This window comes from Coffea arabica, chromosome 6c, assembly GCF_036785885.1.
Source record: "Coffea arabica cultivar ET-39 chromosome 6c, Coffea Arabica ET-39 HiFi, whole genome shotgun sequence".
NCBI lineage: Eukaryota > Viridiplantae > Streptophyta > Magnoliopsida > Gentianales > Rubiaceae > Coffea > Coffea arabica.
Genome location: NC_092320.1, coordinates 6087454 through 6107428, shown reverse-complemented (window position 1 = coordinate 6107428; position 19975 = coordinate 6087454). Strand labels below are relative to the sequence as shown.

The window sequence follows — 19975 nt, the reverse complement described above, 5'->3', positions numbered from 1 at the left end:
AAAAAAAAACTCATACAAGCTTAAGTCTTTTACCCCCCCTTTATTTATACAAGCTTACCGTAAATTCATAGTTTTGTGTTTGCGGACGAGTTACAAGCTTAAAGTATAAATTTTCAGATCAATAAATGGTGCATCCTCATTCTAATTTCTCAACGCTAGGAATCAATGCTGTAATTAATCTGTTCACGTGTTAGAAATAAATTATATCAAAATCAAGTTGTAGATGTGTGATTTTTCTAGATTATTTGGGATAACTTTTTTTTAAATGCTATAATATATTTTTAATATGATATATGTAAAATAAAAAAATTTATTGAAAAATATGTTTATGAAGTAGATAATTTTGTGCAAATAGTAAACTATTCAAAAAAACCCATAGTTTTAGGTGGATTTAGAGTTTTTAAAAAACCACTCACTTGGTTTGGATCATAAAAATATGCAAGAAAATTAATGGGATAATTTCATAAACCTCCCATGAGGTTTCATGAAATATCACTTAGATATCTCGAGGTTTTCAAAATCTCACTTAGCATCCCTCGAATTGACATTTTTTGTAACATTGTCAGTCATTCTAATCAAAAGTAATATTAAAAAAATTCATGTTTGAGGAGAGAGATTAGTTTAGTACCCCTAATACCCCTTGGCTATATAAAAAATGAACGTTTTACAAATTAAGAAAAAAAGTACTGAATTGGGACCATTTTAGGTGTAAAGATGAAAATTTTATTATGAAGAGAAAAAGTAGGAAATTGCAAAGTCCAAAGTTTCAACTAGTTCATTTCTCTTGTACTCTACATGAATAGGAACAAATAAATAAGAAATAGATAAATATAGTTGTGAAACGCAAAAAAGGAAAAAAAAAGAACCTACAACTATTCATCTTCAAATGCGCTGAATATTTCATTGATCAAATCCTAAAATCCTATATTTTATTTTCATTTCCAATTCGATTATATATATATATATATATTTGTGCATGTATGTGTATGTATGTATAGAAATTGTTAAAGAAAAGCAAAAAATTCAGAGATAGAAAAACAAGTTTAGAAAATTTATATATAAGGTTATTATTGACAATTTCTTACATTTGATACTGGCATATGATCCCGTATCACTTTAAGAGTGCTAAATGAGATTTTGAAAATCTTAGGGGAGATAAATGACATTTCATGAAACCTTACAGGAGGTTTCTGAAATTATCCCAAAATTAACAGGAGACTACTATCTCTCACATGGTTCACGGACAAGGACGCAATGCAGATTTACTTGTATCCTCCAACTGGAAGAAACACATAAAATAATTGGAAACAAAGTGGAATGTACAGAAACCGGGGAGTTCCAACTTCCAATTGCAGTACATGGTAGTTGGTTCCAAACGGGGCCACAGAGTTTAATTCTGAAAATTTTAAACGAGCAACAAATCCCAACCCGGGGGGCCCCAGGAATTACTATTACTCCATTCTGTACGATACAGTGCGTGAGGTGAGGCTTCTGTGAGAGTATAAAAGGTTTAACACCACCATCAATCAACAACGACCCAAAACTCGCTGCTTTGTTCTCGTTCTCGGACTACTTTTCCCTCCCCTCATTCACCAGAATCATTCTCGAGAGGTATCAGCAGAGAACTAATGGAGGAAGAGAAAAGATCGAGGTTCAAGAGAATATGTGTCTACTGCGGAAGCTGTTCGGGCAAGAAAGCCAGCTATCAAGAGGCTGCTGTTGAGTTGGGAAAAGAACTGGTAACATTTAAGACTAGCACATGCATTTTCACCCTCTTCCTCCTATATTTTTTGTGTGTGAGATTCTGAGTCTTGAATCCCAAACACCACAACTCCGTGAGATGCAACTCATTTTAGGTTCGTACGCATAAGTGTTTTTCTTCATTTTGGGTCGGCAAACGCATATCATACCCAACCCCTTAAAAACCCATTATCAGTTTTCAATCCTTGATCCAGGGTTCTAGCAGTTGTTTGTCGCTAAATCGTTCGGTTCATTATTTATCACCTTTAGTTCATATTTCTACCAAAATATTAGTGCATATTGTTATCCTTTGTCCTCTGCTTTTTATCCAACCTCTTTGGCGTTTCATCTTTCATTCTCAACAAACATACATAGTCTCAGAAATGAAAGGTGGGAAGGTTTAGGGTTTATGTGATGTTCGGCATGAGAGAGAGAGAGAGAGAGAGTGGGGAGCAGGGGTGGAGAGATTGCTAGCTGTAACCTTTCTGTCAGTTGAGCAGCCATCTTGCATGATCTTAGTTTTATGGAGCAGTGATATTGATTATTGAGTTTCTTTTTTAAAAAAAAAAATCCTGTTATTCCTAAGGGAGCCGAACGTGCCATCTTGGTATCATGACTCGTTTAGGCGTGGTTCTCTTCTTGGGCAACTCCACCACTAGCTAAGCTAGCCTCCCTTGCACACCCTGCGTGATTCTAGTTTATGGCCTGCAGAATATAATATGCTCCTGATACTGCTATAGCATAATAGGTACCACAATACCGCTCTGCTTTTTTTCCTTCCCCTGGACCTGATGTACTCGTGCATATACTTTAACTATACGTGTTTTTTCTTCAGAAATTAAGAAAAAATTTTTGCATGCACATCATTTCAGAAACCTAGTAAAGCGGGGGTTTTAAACTATTTTACACCGCCTTCTTGTTGCCAAGATTTTAAGTTACTCTACAGGTTTTCTAAGTTGTAGTAGTATTACTCCATAAAATCAGGTCGGTTGTAAAACAATTTTCATTAGCATATGATAATGATGAGTGTGCAAAATGCGGTATTGTGTGTTTGTGACACGTGTTTGACGAGTTTGTGATTTTCGATGTGGTATTAAATTGAAGGTGGAGAGAAGGATTGATTTGGTATATGGAGGTGGAAGCGTGGGTCTGATGGGTCTTGTTTCGCAGGCAGTTCATGATGGCGGGCGCCATGTCCTAGGGTATGCTTCCTCAGTCGTATATGTATCTCTCTCTCCCTCTAAAAAGATAATTTAAAGCCTTTCTTGTTTGAATGTCAAGTAAAGGTGAAGTTTTCCAAAAGCCATTTCATCATTTTCCCCTCATAATTCTTATCTTTCTTTGTGTTCTGTGCAATGGGTTACTGTGGCTCGGTTTCTATATGTTTTCGTTCTTAAAACCATGCAAAAAACTTGCAAGTTCTCTAGAAAATTAATGATAATCTTGCTACCCAAAGGCAGGCCTCATGGGATCAAATGCTGGTGTCGAATTATTTTGTCCCCTCCGCATTTCCTTTGGTTTTTGTTGTAGATAACAAAAAGGTCACTTGTTTTAGAAGTCAGTACTAGTCTTTTGATGGCAAAACAACAAGGCAAGTACTAACATACAGTAAAAGGTACTACCCATCTTGTCTTTTGTCCCCTCCGCATTTCCTTTGGTTTTTGTTGTAGATAACAAAAAGGTCACTTGTTTTAGAAGTCAGTACTAGTCTTTTGATGGCAAAACAACAAGGCAAGTACTAACATACAGTAAAAGGTACTACCCATCTTGTCTATAGTCTATACTGCTTCCCAAAGCAACTTTACCTAGCTAGTGGATTAGTATATTACTGTGCTTTTGGGCAGTTACAGTCGGTAAAGCTGTGATCCCATATTTTGGTCTGATACATTGTCAGTCCACTGCCAATAGAACTTCCATAAAGAAGGAAAACCTTCCCTGTTCCGTGGGTGAAACCTTTTATGCACAGATTCAAGCATTCCCTAAATTGAGACTTGTACTTAAATACAGAAAGAGACAACTTCACATGATCAGTCTGCTGGGTTAGGACTTCACAAAAGGTTTCTGCCGCCTGTAGGCTGTATAGCCACAATAAATGATGTATATGTATATGCGTGTGTTCACTGATTGGTCGATCAGTTTTAAATTACCAGAATTGACAAGGGCTTCTCCTTGATTTTATCATAGCATTCTCCACATAGCACTTGCGTAAAAATGGTTGTGTAATGAAAGTAGTGTTGCTTCTTATGCAGAGTCATCCCAAGGACTCTCATGCCAAGAGAGGTATGATAACGAGTTCTAAATAAGTTTTTTCTTTGCAAGCTTTGGCTAAATGTTTTATTCCTATGATGTTTCCAACCGTCCCATTTTTTTCTTTTTTTTTTTTATTTGGGGTAATGCTTTCATGAAATGTACAACAGATAACTGGTGAGAAAATTGGGGAAGTGAGAGCCGTGTCCGATATGCATCAGAGGAAGGCTGAGATGGTCAGGCAAGCAGATGCTTTCATTGCCCTTCCTGGTATGACTTCTACCGTAATTTCTCTTCGTGAAGTTTGACACTATTGAAAGCTGGAAGATGTAGTAGTATGACAGAAGGAAGGTAACTAAAAAAAAAAAAAAAAAAAAAATGGATTGACATTTGAATTGTGTCGATAATAGGTGGATATGGTACATTAGAAGAACTGCTTGAAGTCATCACATGGGCTCAGCTTGGCATCCACCGTAAACCCGTAAGCAGCTTGCCTCTATTTCTATTTATTACCTCAGTGGCTAATGTAAATACGGGTTCTTGTTGATGATGAATTCCGTGTGTATGCTTAACTACTATATAATGAGTGTGAATAACTCGGCTGTAAAAGTTGGAGATTTTTAGGACCAACTTTCCCATTCAATGTGAAATGATCATCTTCTGTTGGAAATCTTAATGCTATAATCATACTTTTGAAAGCAAATTCTTTTGACAAAATCGTTCTTATACCCAAAAGAAGCTGAATATTTCAAAAGAAAATGATGACATTTATTTAACTTTCTCTAATCAGCCATAAAATCTCTAAGCCATCTCAACTTGTGGAATTATGACAATTTTTTTTTTCTTTGGTGTTGAACCTCAAAAGCAGTTTGAAAAATTCCACAGCCTGACATGGCATGTTTTCGTGTTTCTCAGCACGTCATTCTCATAGTCTTTTTTGTGATGCCATCCTTCTTGAGTTCTGAATACTTGAAAAGCTTGTTTGTTTGAGGGATTCTGGTCAATGATCCTTATCAAATGGAATGCAGCAAGAAAGGTATCAACGCATGTGGTACTTGTTTCCGGTTCACATGGAAAGATATATAGATTTTGCATTTTAATTAATCAGGGCGTCTTTGTAGTAGACCATAGATTTCCTTCCATTTGAACGGGAGGAAAGATGTATACATGTCAACAATAGGGGTGTTAAGCTATGCTTCTCGTGGTTTAACAAAGTACTACACTATTAATCCATTCACTAACCACTGACCTAATCTATTCACTAACCATTTGACAAATACTAATGCAGGTGGGGCTTCTGAATGTTGATGGTTACTACAATTCCTTGTTGTCTTTTATTGACAAGGCCGTGGATGAAGGCTTCATCTCTCCAACTGCACGTCGCATAATCGTGTCTGCTCCTGCAGCCAAGGAGTTGGTCAGAGAACTTGAGGTAGCCTGTTACAATATTAATTTTTCCAAAAAAAAAACCCATAGAAAAGCTGAGAGTAGAATTATGATTCTTATTAGTTTATGAGCGAGATGCATATTTTTCTCCAGCCTTGACTTGGAGGGCCACATACATGTAACTGTCTAAGCAGCAGTCTCTGCCCTTTAAGTCTTTTTGGATCATGATTCATGATTATGACCCACATGAAGAATTGAATGAATTTGTTCCTAAATGTCATCGAGGATCCCCAGTATGACTGACTTGGTAACTTCAGACACTGGTGGTGGTCTTATAAAGTGGTAGTTCACTTTCTTTTGTTCACTTTTCTGTCGGCTAATTTTTTTAAAGTTTTACTGATTGAAAGATATGATGATTGACCAAGCAAGGATACTTTCTACGGTTGAATTATGTTTCCTAAGCTGTACTAATTCTTGATTACCTTGATCATCAGGAATATGTTCCGGAGTATGATGAGATCACATCGAAATTGACCTGGGAGGAGATGGATAGACTTAATAATTACGTACCGGCCTCTGGGATTCCTATATAATGCAAGTTGGGAGGACTTTCGTCTCTTTTGGTTTTGCATTTTGGGTACATATAAAAGGATGATATGAATACATATAGTAACTACGCATACGGTGGATAAAGCCGTAGGTTTCGGACAGGGCACAACAAGAACATTCTGCGCCTCTACTTGCAGCGATTCAAATGCTCTTTTATACGGTGCCTTTGTCTTTTTTGTGGATCCATTGTCCAAAGCTGTGTCTTTAGTCAAATCAATCATCAACTTGTATCTTTTGCAACTAATATATATATATATATATGTTCTGTAACTGCCTAACAGATGATGATATCGTAGAATTCCGTCCCCGTGTTTTGCTAGCTCCTAGAGTTGATCACTGTTTTAGGATCCTATTACGAAGTTAGCAGAGGGATAAAAGAAATACTACTGATAGCAACTCTCAGGGATTTGTCTATCGCGTCAAGTCTCCTGGTTGGCAACCTAATCGTTTAGTAAAACTTTCCTGCCTTCGTATTTGGTGGCCTTGACGCACAAAAGGATCGCTTTATTTATTTATTTATTTATTTTTTCAAAGGATGATGATATTATTGTTGTCAGCCAGGACCCCGCGTCCAAGTCAGTTGAGGAGGGCGTGTTTGGATTGTAAAGTATTTGAGATAAAAAAAATATCGTAATATATTATTGGTATGATGTACGTGAGATAGAAAGGTGATTGAAAAATGTGTTGATGAAGCAAGTAAATCAGTGTATGTAAATAAAGTGTAAATAAAATGAAATAGAAGACAATTCAGACGTTGATTTACTAAGTTACAAATTTTGAATGGACAGACAAAGGGCTATTATAGGGCAGCAAATAAATCGAGTTCGGTCAACTGAGTCGGCATAAGTTGACATGCCAATCAATTCGAGTCAAGTATTTCTGTACTTGATTTATTGGTTCATTGAACTTGTTCGAGTTTATGTATTTTTAATAAGTTTTATTATTAATAGTGAAATTACAAACATATTTTGTATATTTTATTATTTATTAAAGTGAAATATCTATTTTAAATATATATATTTAAATTTTTTATTTTTATTTCAGTTCGACTAGCTCGAATTACGTGAAATTGAGTCATTAAACTAAAACTCGTGAAATTGGCTTGGTTCATTTCTGGCTCCGGGCTACCCTCATTTAACAAAAGCAGAACTCAGAAAATTGGAATGCACACAGACCGTACGTTTGTTTAGCTTAGGCTGTACTGGCATCTCTCCAAAATAGTTAGACCAGAATATGAAATTCTCCTAGACAGCAGAGACTGAAAAACTGGGTCGGCTTCTTCTCGTGGAAATGTACCTTTAAACTACAAATGATGGATGCTCGAAAAATATTTTGTCGAGTCATGCAAGCAACTGTAGAATAATTGATTCATAATACATAGTTTGTGCTTGGTCAATCCTTCATAAAATTAAAATAGTGCAGTAGGAATTAAGAAAATAACAGTACATGCTTAAATGTTGATAATTAACAATAAACTAATGTTGTTATGATTACGAAGTATCATCCAACTCCAACCACAACCAGAACCAGGTGGGGGCAAAGTTTGGTTCTTTATCAAATAACAACTGAACTCTCCCCGCCGGAGTAATAAAAAATCCGACCTGTGAACCACATGCTCTCCCTCCCTATCTGTATCTGTATCTTCTGGAGATTTTATGCGATCCATCAGAGATCCGGCGAATCCATCCCTCAGGCGCTAAACAAAACTTTGGTCAACTAATCCAAGGATCATGATCGATGGCGCGCCTTATAGCTATTAATTAAAAGTTAGGATAAACAATTCCCTGTTGTACACGGTTAGATCAAGAAAATCCCGGTGGACATGAGATTCTGCAATTCAGGCCGGAAAGGGAAAAGACCTGACTTCTGAAGTTTGCTCTTTTGATTCTGGTGAGCGTCACCGGTGAGGGGCAAAGGCGTTTAAAACGGGATTGTGGTGCGATTTGCGATTATGAGGACACATCGCAATCCATACTCAAAAAATCAGTCAAAGTTGCTGACGAATTGGTATGGAATGTTTTTCTTCTTGTACCAAAATCCTGTGAACTTTGGAGTTAGCCAAGAGAACATATTTGTACAACAACTTAGTGCTTAAATTTACTTAAACGAACATAATCCCAATAAGGGAAAAAAAAAATATTTACAATTATGGATGGTGATGGATTGAGCAAAACAAGAAGAGTCAAAGATAGCTGCTACACTGGTCAAATTGGCCCCTTGCCCCGGCCCTGTCTTGTCTTTAAGTTCTGTAACTTTATGCAGCGTATTACTGAACAAAATTGGTTAAAACCAGACATTCAATCATTCATCCATCCCTCACCTTGTTTTCTTTATTTCTCTGCTCTACTAATTTCCTTCTTTTATTAGCACAAGCAAACTGATGCCATCACATCCCAACTGTATCACGTTGAAACGCGACCTTGAGATTAGATGATTGTTGTTGCAGGCCCATTAAAATTGGCTGTCCGCATTGAGGCTTGCACGGCCAATTTCCACTTAAAATTGGTTTCTGTCTTTCTTTTTATTTGTGTTATCTTTTGGCGACAAAAAGAGATGTAGGTGGACACCTGTTGCGTTTCAAGGCACCGGAAGAAAACAACTAACGCTGCTAATACTTCATTGAGTTGGGGCTGCCTGTCAAGACGGTTTGACATGGTTGAAACGCAGTGCAGTTGCCCGACAAGATAATTAAATTAGTCATCAAAACACATTCCCTTCATATTAATTCTGATCACAACAACGGTAGCCCCACTTATTCCAACAAAGTGCTCCAAAACTCTAATAATGATTGGGACATTGAGCAAATGTTACTACACAAAACTCTCTGCAATCTCGTTAAATTGACACGGATCCCAATGGAGGGCTCAAGTCGGAATTATATTGCTGCGAAGAACTCTTTGCTGAGCTTGGGATCTGGCTTCATGGTCTTCTCACCAGGCTTCCATCCAGCAGGGCATACTTCATCTGGGTTGTCCTGAACAAATTGCACTGCCTAAAAGGACAATCAAGAAAAAGTAAAAAGTAAGTACAAAAAGTATCAGTATTTCAAAGGTTAATATCTGAATGCATAGCCCCAACCAACCAAGGCATTTTTCTTTATTTAACGTAGACTTCAGCTACAACGAAAACCCCCCCAAAAAGGTTACCTGCAGTGTTCTCAATGTTTCGTCAACACTCCTGCCAATTGCAAGGTTGTTAATGGTTGCGTGTTGAATAACTCCTTCCTTGTCGATAATAAAAAGCCCTCTCAATGCAATTCCCTGAAATACCAAGAGCAGAAAAGTGTTGTCATGATGCTGCTCCATAAGAACTCGATCAGTTGCATGCCCTTGTAAATTACTAGTGTAGTTATAGTTGAAAGTCAAAAGGCAAAGTTATTAATCAAAACATTAGTTGAATGGATAAATCTCTTTCTCCTTTTTTTTGCCTGATTCAGTGTAAGGTGTTCATTCCAAAATCTAGAAAACTTTCACATGCAACAAATTAGGATAGCCTAAATTACGAGAGTTTCTTAACTTTATCCGATGCCTCCCCACATCATGCTCAACAGGTGTATCATGGACATCTTATGATGTTATCCACATAATCAAGATAAACAATGAATAAACAAATAACAGCATCTACCAATAGCTGTCTGCTCATTCAAGTTTTCTCCTGAAGAAACAATATGGAAGCCTGAAGCTTAACATGTTTAAAGGAAATAACCATGCAGTCAAGCTTAAAGTCATCATTTGATTGTCCCCCAGCCTTGTTTCTATTCTAGGCCTATGCACTTTAGTAGTCCCAAAAAGTCAAACTTTTCTCAGACTGGCACGAGTTGCATCCAACACCCACATAAACCACGTTCTGCCAGCTTTGGAGTGTGCTTGTGGTGGTGCTCAGGATGAAGAATCAGCCAAAGGACTTTAGATACATACCTGATCTGGGATCAATACATTATATGCTGCTGAGATTGACCTGGTGATATCAGAAATTAATGGATATTTCAAATCACCTAATCCACCAGCTTTTCTCTCTGTCTGGACCCATGCAAGATGCGAGAACTACGGGAACAATAAAGTAAACTCATTTTAGTATACAAGAATATCTTCAGCATGTGCTACAAGTGCAATACGATTGTTAGAACCAGGTGATCATGCAATTCAGACCTCAAGCAAAGCCGAGTTATGCAAGAAACCAAAATCTGAAATATATTCTAATGCCAGTAAAAATTGAGTTACTAATAAACATGAGTAGTGAATCACCACACACAACAGAACTAGGCAAAACTTCTGCTTGTCACCAAGGCTGGACATTCTCATAACATCCATGGGATGTGGATAAGCACCACTGCATGCAATTCTATGGCCACTAATACTTGAATTTGCTAGACAAGACTGCAAGTACTAACAAAAACCTCAAAATATTCAATTTTAGAATGACAAACACACACAAAACAAAATTTCAGCAACGCAGAACGGAGACGAAAAGTTTGAATCAATATAAACATGTATCTAATGATCATACTTGCAGAAGTTTTTCCATAATGAAGACTTTCTAGACATAAGAATCTTCAAGAGATCGTGGAAACGTCACTTACCACACTGTCTACTGAAACACCAAGTACCTCTGTATTCAACTTCCGAAATTCTTCATACCGGTCACTAAAGGCAGTTATTTCTACATAAACAACAAAATGGAAGGACATAAACAACGACATTTGACAACTTATATCTATTTGACATATAGCACAACATTCAGCATGTTAAATATAGCTGTACATCTCTTTGCATACTGTTACTCACCAGTTGGACAAACAAATGTGAAATCCAGTGGATAGAAAAAAAGGACAACATATTTCTTCCCAATATACTCGGAGAGTTTAACCTGCAAGAGTAATGCATCAAAGCTTGAGTAATTTCAGGTGCAAAGCTTCAAACCATGTCATGATTAGCCATGCAGATAGAACAACTATCAATTGTGTAAAAATACAATGTTTATTGCCTTTATTTCCATCTATTTACAAATCAAAGTGTTTGGTATTTGCAGCAAAGACAAAGTGCAAGTAGCTATTAATGAAATTTGGAAGTACAAGTGATTAATAGAATTGCTAACCGCAAGAAGAAAACCTATTTATATGGCTGTTCTAAGATATATTTTACCTTGATGAATTCTTGATCAAAAACAGCCTCTGCCTCAAAGTCTGGTGCTTGATTTCCAACTAGTGGAAGTTCACTCTGAAAGAAAAAATTCACTTTTTGAACTATATTCACAGACTCTAAATTTGGGTACAAGTTAGAGCGCTGTCTGAAGTATCAGTATTCAAGTACACAATTTTACAAACTGGAAACAATATAAAATACAATAAGTAAGAATGTAAAATATCAGCTTCCATGAATGCCAAGTTAGCAACAAAACTCTCAGTATATTTTATAACAAACAGAGGCCAGCATGAAGGACACCGCAATTCGCAAATATCAGTAGTTTAGTAAACCAAACTACAGGAACCATTGACATGATGTTCTTTTTTAGCCCTGTAAAAAGCTAAATCTCGAAGCAATGTTTCCCTTGTCATATCAAAAGGAATATTTGTTGGACAGGATATAATCTACAGTGGATCTTATTTGTTTTCCAGGGAAGTGCTTGCTGCTTCGGTTTCTACTCTTCAAAATGTAAAACAATTGGACATCAAAATGTTTACCTGCAGGCAATTTGATTTGATTAGAGGTCAGCGAAAACTACCGCCACTCGTCCTAAAATTTTAACCATGAAGTCACACCTCTAGCTAATGCATCTGAGGTCAATTCCGGGTGCTAAATGTGTCAAATGTGGGCATTAAGAACCACACAACCTGCTCCCAGTATGACTTTTGCTTCAATTATTAGTGTGCTCTTAGAACTCTGAACTGTTGGATATAAGACAGAAATGCAAGGGCAATCCATTTTCATTCACTTATTCCATTTGTAATTTAGTTCAACTTTTTAAAACGAAAACACTAAACGTAAATGTGGTAACTGACAAGCTATTTCCTGTAATACAAGAATGCTCGAAACTAGTTGTTGCAACATCATTATGGGTCCTAATATCAGCTTGGAGTTCAAATTTTGCTCAAGTTGCTGCTGCTTAATACTACAAACTAACACCATAAATCAAAAAAACCACTTTCGTTGGCGCAACAAATTGAAAGCGCGTCTCTAAGTTTCTGGAGAGAGTACAATAACTTCACCATGCAGTGCATCAAGCAACTGAGCTAAAGTAGTTGAGACTAGCAAATCGGTAGATGTATCTGTCTCAAAGACACTCCCTGTTTGAAATCTCTTTTTTTTCTCTCTCCAAATAAAAATTCAGCATTCGCCACAAGAAGTTCCCTTCACGAATTAGAAAATTTTAAAAAGATACTAATAAAGGTCTGGCACAAATTCAAAAAAAAACATTGCGATAATACCTTTAAATCTCTATGCAAACACACAAGTAATATTACTTCGATAGTAGTGAACTTAATCATATACACAGCCCCAAGTAAAAGACTTTCCTACAAAATCAGCTCAATAATACCTAACCCACAAACAAAAAAAAAATTTGCAATTTTTGACGGCCAAAATATCGAAAATAGGAAAAACTGAAGCTGGCATAGAAAAGCATCTAAAACATGGAAAATGCGGGGGTTTAGAACTTACTGCTCGGACAACGAAACTTCGGCGATTGGGGAAGGAAGAGCGGGAAGAGAAGGAGCAGGGGACATGGGATAAGGAGGAGAGCGAGGACGAGGACTTACGGAGGGTATTGAAAGAGGAAGGAGTGGATAGGGTTTGAGAGGATAAAAAAGATTTGGGAGAAATGGAAGGCCTCGGGGGGTTTGGGGATGTTGATGATGAAAGCAAGGCTGTTGAAGCCGCTGAGCAGGCCATTGGAGTGGAGGATGGGAACTGAATGGAAAATGGAAGAATCTGGAGTGACGGTTCTTTGAGATGGCCAAAACGGGGGCTCCCTCTCAACTCTCAAGTCTCGAGTAGAAAGTCTGTGGACTGAGTGGATTTTGCCGAGTGTGGGAGGCAGCAGGGAATTGGTTTGGTGGTTGGTACTTGGTCGGTGGGAGTGCCAATGAGCTGTGGATAATTGGAATATGGCCATCTGTCGTTATGCATATTAGGACATATACATACCAGGGATCTCATCTTAGGGCCTTCTCTGTTTTTTTTTTTTTTTTTCTTCAACTTTTTAACACTTTTTCCCCTAATGGTCGGATTTAAAAAGCACCGAGTAGAAAAGGAGGAATAGAATTAGAAACTAAAATCTCCTGAATCACTAAATTTAAATGATTAATATTTCTTACACTGACAGTGTAGATGAATAATAACTATGTAAATTTTGAATTTAAAATTTAATTTTTGTATATGTGTCATGAATCCAACGGTAATAGTGTATGCACTGTCAGTGTATACTAATTCTCCATCACGCCTTTAGGATTTGGAGTTTTACTTACAGTAAAGGTTGCGAGATTTTATTACGACAGATTAAAGTGTGCTATTTTTCTAAATAGAGAGTATAGTCAAAAAAGTAGAAGGATAGGTTGCAAGATCAAATTTTTGTGTAATTTATGAACACTTTATTGGCGCATGGTCAATGTTGCTTTATTAATTATTTTCTTCTACATTTCCCAAAGATGAAAAAATAGGAAATTAAGACCTCCATCCTTTACTCTTTGTTGTTGTTCCTTTTTTTTGTTAAATAGACGAGACTCAGTCCTCTTTTTTTTTTTAAAAAAAAAAACTAATTACTGGTACATTGTAATATATGGGGTTGAGTGGTTGACTATCCTTACACGCACGGGCCATTCGAACACGATCCAAGCCAGACGATCTTATTATGTTGACCTTAGTTCTAAACGTTTTAGGCCCATAGTTACTGAAGTCTGAAGAAGCCCCGTATTGTAAAATAGAACGGGGTGCACGAGCACTTGTGCTGATGTCGTATGAAATCCCAAATGGCCTCCACTATCAAAATTTTCTGGTTATAAAAAGTTGGGGTTCCAGATTTCATCGGATTGGACATTGATATCCTCCTCTTATCTCCTCTCTCTCAAACAAGAAGCCATATGATATCGATGCCACCACTAGCACTTCTTCCCTCCACAATCTTCCAAAAAAACCTTTGAGAGCTCAGCTCCGTATCCAGAATTCTCCGGCCAATCCTTCAGAGCTCCACTTCACCGCCAAAGTTCAACCATGTCGCTAGCGGTTCAGTAGCTACAATGCCAGATACCCTCCACCACCTTTCCACCTCCTCCTCCACCACTCCCCATTTCATCACCCCAAAATTTCCTTCGCTTTCCCGCCCCAAGCACGCCCATTTGGCCCCTCCTCCTCCGCAACCCGATTCCAATTCCATCCCTTCCACCGCCCCCCCATCATCCAGTTCCCAGGAAAATAACAACATTGCCCCTCCTCTCAAATTCCAGCTCCTCCAGGAGAAACTCCTCTGAGAAAATTCTTATTTTGTGATGAAAAACAAAAGTTATACTACAAAGGGGGTGATTCAAAGGTCTGCTTCCACAAATGTGATCTTCGCATTTGTGAAATGCGAGTTCAGGTACCTCGCATTTCACAAATGCGAGGTAGGTGCTTTAAAAAAAAAAGAAAAACAAGCTACGGTCGTCAGTTGGGAGCTCAAGAGCTCGCATTTTTTAAATGCGAGCTTGTTTCCTCGCATTCAAGAAATGCGAAGTACTCAAGCTTTTTTGACCAAAATTTGGATTCTGACCGCAATTGTGTAAACTCACCTGTTGAAGCATAAGTTCCACCGACTTCAGCCTCCAAGACACTCTTGGGTTTCCCGCTTGAGCACAATTTCGAATCTCATTTATCAGCTGCTACCCATCAATTCATCGCAGCTGGGTTTTGGTTGTCCCTTTGTCCGTTTAATTCCGTTGCATCTTCGCCGCTGCATCACACTGTTCGCCGCCGCTGCATTTCTCAGCTGCTACCCAGCTCAGATTATACCAGGTTTGTTTATCCTTGTTCCCTTTGTTTGTTTAAGTTATGTCGTTTGTTTAAGTTGTGTCGTTGTTTGTTTAAGTTATGTCGTTGTTGAATATGTACTGCTGTAATTTTTGGGCGTATGATCCGAGCTCGAATCTATAAAACCCAGAAGGATCCGACCTCGGATCGTTTGAAACGCCAAAAATTAAAACAGGGGGATCCGAGCTCGGATCCCCCTGTTCCTGGTGGATCCGAGACCTCGGATAAACTTCTGTTATAGTAGATCCGAGCCATGTCGGATCCGAGGACTTTATGAACACATACGCCCTCGGATTTATTTAGGTGTTGGTACTAAACAGTTAAATTCCAGTACTTCACTGCTAAATTCCACCAAAGGCCTAAGTAAAAGCCTTTTTGTTTTGGTATTATCTGAAAAAATGGAGTAAAAAAAAAAAAAGCCCTCGGTCTTGAAGTTCGACAGCCTATCTAATGGTCCCTTCTGTCACTTAATTCAGTAATTGATAACCATGCCATTGTGGAGTTATATTATAATCTGATCTTGAAGCATGTAGAAAGTTTCCCTTGCTTCAAGTACTTTCATTTGGTTCATTGGGACGATATTTTGACACGATTGGTTACTTGGTGAAGTGAAGTGAGAATTTGACAGAATCTTCCAAAACATGTTTTTCAGTTGTTGAACACATCTTCTTGTTTGTCTTGCTAGGTTAGTATAACAGGGTAACATAGATATAATAAGCATGACTCGTTCAATAATAATCTCTGGCTACCATTTGTCATAGTTGCTGGTCTTTCAATCTTTGGCTGTTATAGGTAAACACTTAATCCTATAATTAGAAAACTTTATTAACCAAAGTGGGGTGACACAAAGATTGTATGATGAAACATGATTTGATTTTCTGTACAGGAAGGTTCTTTTCTTTCTTTATCCAAAGCTTTTTGTGTATAAGACAAAATGTTTATACATATGCGGTTTCTGTTGATTTGTTTATTTTCTTTTTAATGGACTGACTATAACCATTACTTGCCAATTGTCGATATGAAAATGATGCTATATATATCAGATTCAAGCCATAGTTAAATTAGTGGGCATCAAAAGTGAGGGGGTTCCAATTTCATCCAGCGTGATCTTTGCAATTCTAATACTTCTATTGGCTATTGGATTCTCTATGATGCCTTTCACGTATAGAAAGAATAAGCAGCCGGAGGCCTTTGTGTAATTTGTGTTTGACAAATTCGCAAATTTGATGATGAATTTAAAAAACATTCCATGCGACAAGGGTGTTTTAAGTATAGACTAATATTACTTAATTGGCCAAATGCTTCCACATAGTTGAGTAAATCAACTAAATCGGTAACCGAAACGCCATAAACAAGCTCAATAGCTCTTCTTCTATCATACCAAGCTTTCAAATAAGGAATTTTAGCGTTCAAAGTTTTCGTCATGGAGGATATTATTTAGTTTTAACTTGACAGTCCTTAAAAACAAACCCCATTTTTGGGAAGAGAAAAACTCATCCACAATTCTTTTTTAAAAAAGAAAAGGTGAATGTGAGAACTCACCTTTGTTGGGATTTTTGGTATTTTATTTTTTGTGAAAACATTATGGTTGGATTAAATGTTGGGCGTTCATTTGCATTTTATAGAAAAGTTGAAAAAATGATAAAAACAAGAAAAGACAATCATCATGATTTAGTCCTTGGTATCAACAGAAAGGAAACAAAGGGTTTTACAAAGTAAGAACAAATAATGAGATAAATATACACTCTTAAGTTGTTAATATGTGTGAAGGAATTGGTAAGGAGCATAAACTGAGAAATGCGAATATACGGGGGTCGCATTTAAAATGCTTGAACACCTCCCTTGTCGGATTTGGGACACCAAAGTAACCCCCTTGCGTGGACATTTTTTTATTTTGTATAAGTATGTTTTCTATACCTATGTTATCTAGTTTACCGACGCATATTTTCTTTGAATTTGGGTGAATAGATCCAAAAAGGTATATCGGAACAAGCAAGATCTACGGGAACAAGGTGGTTCATTTGAACAAATCCCTCATTGCACCCCAGATCCTCTGCTCCAGTACCTTATCTTGGACCACATAATTATGTGTTTGGAAAACTCAGTGGGTGACACAAACACACATGGAAAATGACATGCTGACTACAGCACACGATTACTAACTTGTACCTTAAACGCACATGCAACACGATTAAGATGAGTTGTCCTAAGTATCACACATGAAACAGTAACAATGGATAGGGATTGTTATCTGATGTATACTCTTGTACCGCATGAGCTAACTTATTTTATTCCAAAATAGGGATTCTTTCCACACGCATGTCTATAGAAAGACCTCTGCGCGTGTCTCTTTATTGGGGAGGTAAAATACACTACGAGGATGGGTCAATTTGTTACTTGCCTCGTACCTGCAACCGTACATTCTCATTACGATGCAGGATTGGATATGATGAGTTGGTGGATAGAATCTATGAATATATGGGGATCGATAGGGGGCTGTTCAAGTTGAATATATTTCTCCGCCAACCTTGTGGCCGGAGCTCTTATAACGTGTCCCCAGTGGTTGATGATGAAACTCTTGCGATAATGTACGATGTATGGACTGAAATTGTTCCATACACCGCAGAACTGTATATCGAGAAGGATGAAAAATTCCAAAATCCTCGAGTCACCGGGACATTCATTTCACCAAATACTAATTTAGGTCCGATGATGTCGCTTGTCCATGCATGCATGGATCCGACAAGATTTCAACCAAGCTCTAGTACAGCAGTACCTGAGACGGCATCGGTATCACAATGGGCACAGGGATATTGTGGTAGGGACTCGTTAGAGCCACGTCTTACATCAGGCTTAAGGACGGATGTTGAATCTGTTCAGGGCCTAAACTCGATTCAAAGTTTTAGACATCCAGAATCGCCGGATCATCTTGGTAGTTATGGCTTGGATTTCACTGCCGGTCCAAGCCATTGCAACAGCCCCCTAGATGATGATTTGGAGCATGACGTGGAAGATGCAGAGGAATCTGAGTCGGTTGATGTGTCAGGCAGTGACTCAGATGACGAAATTGGACAACATGGAGTCCACCTGGATTTTGCGAACCAACGGGCTTTTGATGCATCTAGCAACCCCTTGTATGCTCCACGAGGTTTGAAATTCTTCTCTAACCTTGGAGACATAGATGATGACTAGTATATGACAGATGACGATGACTTGGAGCGCATTGTGACATTTAGTGAGGAAAATAATAATATAAGGCTGCATATGAGGTTTGAGAGCAAACAACAGCTGAGCAGGGCTATTAGAATGTGGTCTATCACTCATAATAGGGAGTTCAGGGTTGTTGAGAGCAAAAGAAATACCTGGGTTGCCAAATGTAAATCCGCAATTGAAAGGAGCTTCACCACTGCAGCCGACTCATCGGAACCTCCATGCGACTGGTGTGTCCGAGCAGTGAAGAAAAAGACACGGATTGTGGCAAATAACCAGGTGGGTGAACGATCACAATTGTCTGGGTGATTTGATGAGTAATAGCAATGCTAGTCTAACATTTTCGGTTATTGCTAGACACGTTGTTCATAGCATTGAAGACGATCCTGGGTACAAAGTAAAGAATATAGTCAGTGATGTTAAAAAGGTGCTGAAGGTGGATGTTTCTTATAAAAAGGCTTGGTACGGCAGACGCAAAGCTATTGAACTTGTTTTTGGTTCTTGGGAAACAAATTTTGCCGAACTACCAAAATATCTTGACGCGCTTGTGAAGTCAAATCAGGGAACCGTTATCAGGTGGTTACACCATTCGGGTAGTACGGATCACGTGAAGACATTTAAGTATGTGTTCTGGGCCTTTTCACCGGCTATTGATGCATTTCACATGTGTCGGCCGGTAATATGTGTTGACGGCACTCATTTGCTTGGCGAATATAAGGGCACAGATGAAGGCCCAAGTTTCCAAGCTATTGATGCTAGACTTGAGTCACAGATTACTCAAGTCGAGGAGGCGATCCCAGTCTAGCCACGTCGAACACAGAGAGTGCGCAAACCCAGAGGATGTGGCACTCATGGAAGACTTGGACATCATTGATATTCAGCACTTTAATTCTGTAGTTGTTGTTTGTTTCATATATTGTTTATATTCTTTACTTTGGCGAATAGTAGTTTTATTTTTAAAATATTTGGACACGTTGCTGGAAATATGGGTATGAGAAAATCATCAGTTGCATTTTGGGTTTGCTGGCAGGGAGTTTTGTCCACTTTTAAGGGGAGACTTTGTCAAAAAAAATTTTTTAGCAAAAAATTTTATATTAATCATATTACATTTTTTGTCATCCATCTGAGTCGGTGCAATATCCATTGTCTGGCTTGATCTCATATTTTCTCATTTCTAATTTAGAAATAATCACTCCATAATCATCTGATAAAAAATCACTTGGACAACATGCGAGGTACTCAATCTAAAAAAAATGCCTATATGTAAATAATACTTCACTTTATTATTTAAAATACCAGGGCACGAAAAGAATATTTTATTTTGTATGTCTTCTTATGATCTTACGGAAGTCACAATTGGAATGGAATTGTAAATAACACATTGCAATCAGGAAATGTGATGATTTGAAATTTAAATATGATAACATGCGCATTAACTAACCACTTGAAAGGAAGGTGAACAAAGGTAAAAGCGAACTTAGCCAATTGAAGGTGAAGCTCTGCAAAATAGCTGTAAAACCTGTGAGAAAGATGTAGCAAAACGGCTCTGCCAATTGACCTGAGGAAAGAGACAGATCCGCGCCTCGGATCTGTCTCGTGATAATAGATACGAGCTCGGATCCATATGATCAGTGGACTGTCCATCGTACATCCGAGGTCGGATCCTAACGACCTCAAACCACTTACTACAGAACTACATCAGAGGCCTCGGATCTAACTTGTTAATACGGATCCGTGCTCGGATCCAAGTGATCCGTGGACTTTCCCTTGTAGATCAGAGGTCGGAT

General features: G+C 38.0%; 3 protein-coding genes across 3 annotated transcripts; 2 read left to right on the top strand and 1 right to left on the bottom strand.

Moving 5' to 3' along the window:
* Positions 1 to 1363: 1363 nt before the first annotated feature.
* On the top strand, positions 1364 to 6214 carry LOC140007959 (cytokinin riboside 5'-monophosphate phosphoribohydrolase LOG7-like). The gene is made up of 7 exons (XM_072051610.1): positions 1364 to 1739; positions 2845 to 2942; positions 3990 to 4020; positions 4158 to 4257; positions 4398 to 4468; positions 5276 to 5419; positions 5868 to 6214. The coding sequence occupies exons 1-7, from the start codon at positions 1629 to 1631 to the stop codon at positions 5964 to 5966; spliced, it is 654 nt and encodes a 217-aa protein (XP_071907711.1). The 5' UTR covers positions 1364 to 1628; the 3' UTR covers positions 5967 to 6214.
* A 2461-nt stretch (positions 6215 to 8675) lies between these two features.
* On the bottom strand, positions 8676 to 13056 carry LOC140008357 (2-Cys peroxiredoxin BAS1, chloroplastic-like). Its single transcript, XM_072052390.1, has 7 exons — positions 12639 to 13056; positions 11124 to 11198; positions 10767 to 10848; positions 10562 to 10641; positions 9900 to 10025; positions 9129 to 9242; positions 8676 to 8974 (listed from the first exon to the last, which is right to left on the bottom strand). The coding sequence occupies exons 1-7, from the start codon at positions 12867 to 12869 to the stop codon at positions 8858 to 8860; spliced, it is 825 nt and encodes a 274-aa protein (XP_071908491.1). The 5' UTR covers positions 12870 to 13056; the 3' UTR covers positions 8676 to 8857.
* Positions 13057 to 18173: 5117 nt separating this feature from the next.
* LOC140008186 (uncharacterized) lies at positions 18174 to 18993 on the top strand. The gene is made up of 2 exons (XM_072051746.1): positions 18174 to 18493; positions 18546 to 18993. Exons 1-2 carry the CDS (start codon positions 18174 to 18176, stop codon positions 18991 to 18993), a joined length of 768 nt encoding a protein of 255 aa, XP_071907847.1.
* The last annotated feature ends 982 nt before the right edge of the window (positions 18994 to 19975 follow it).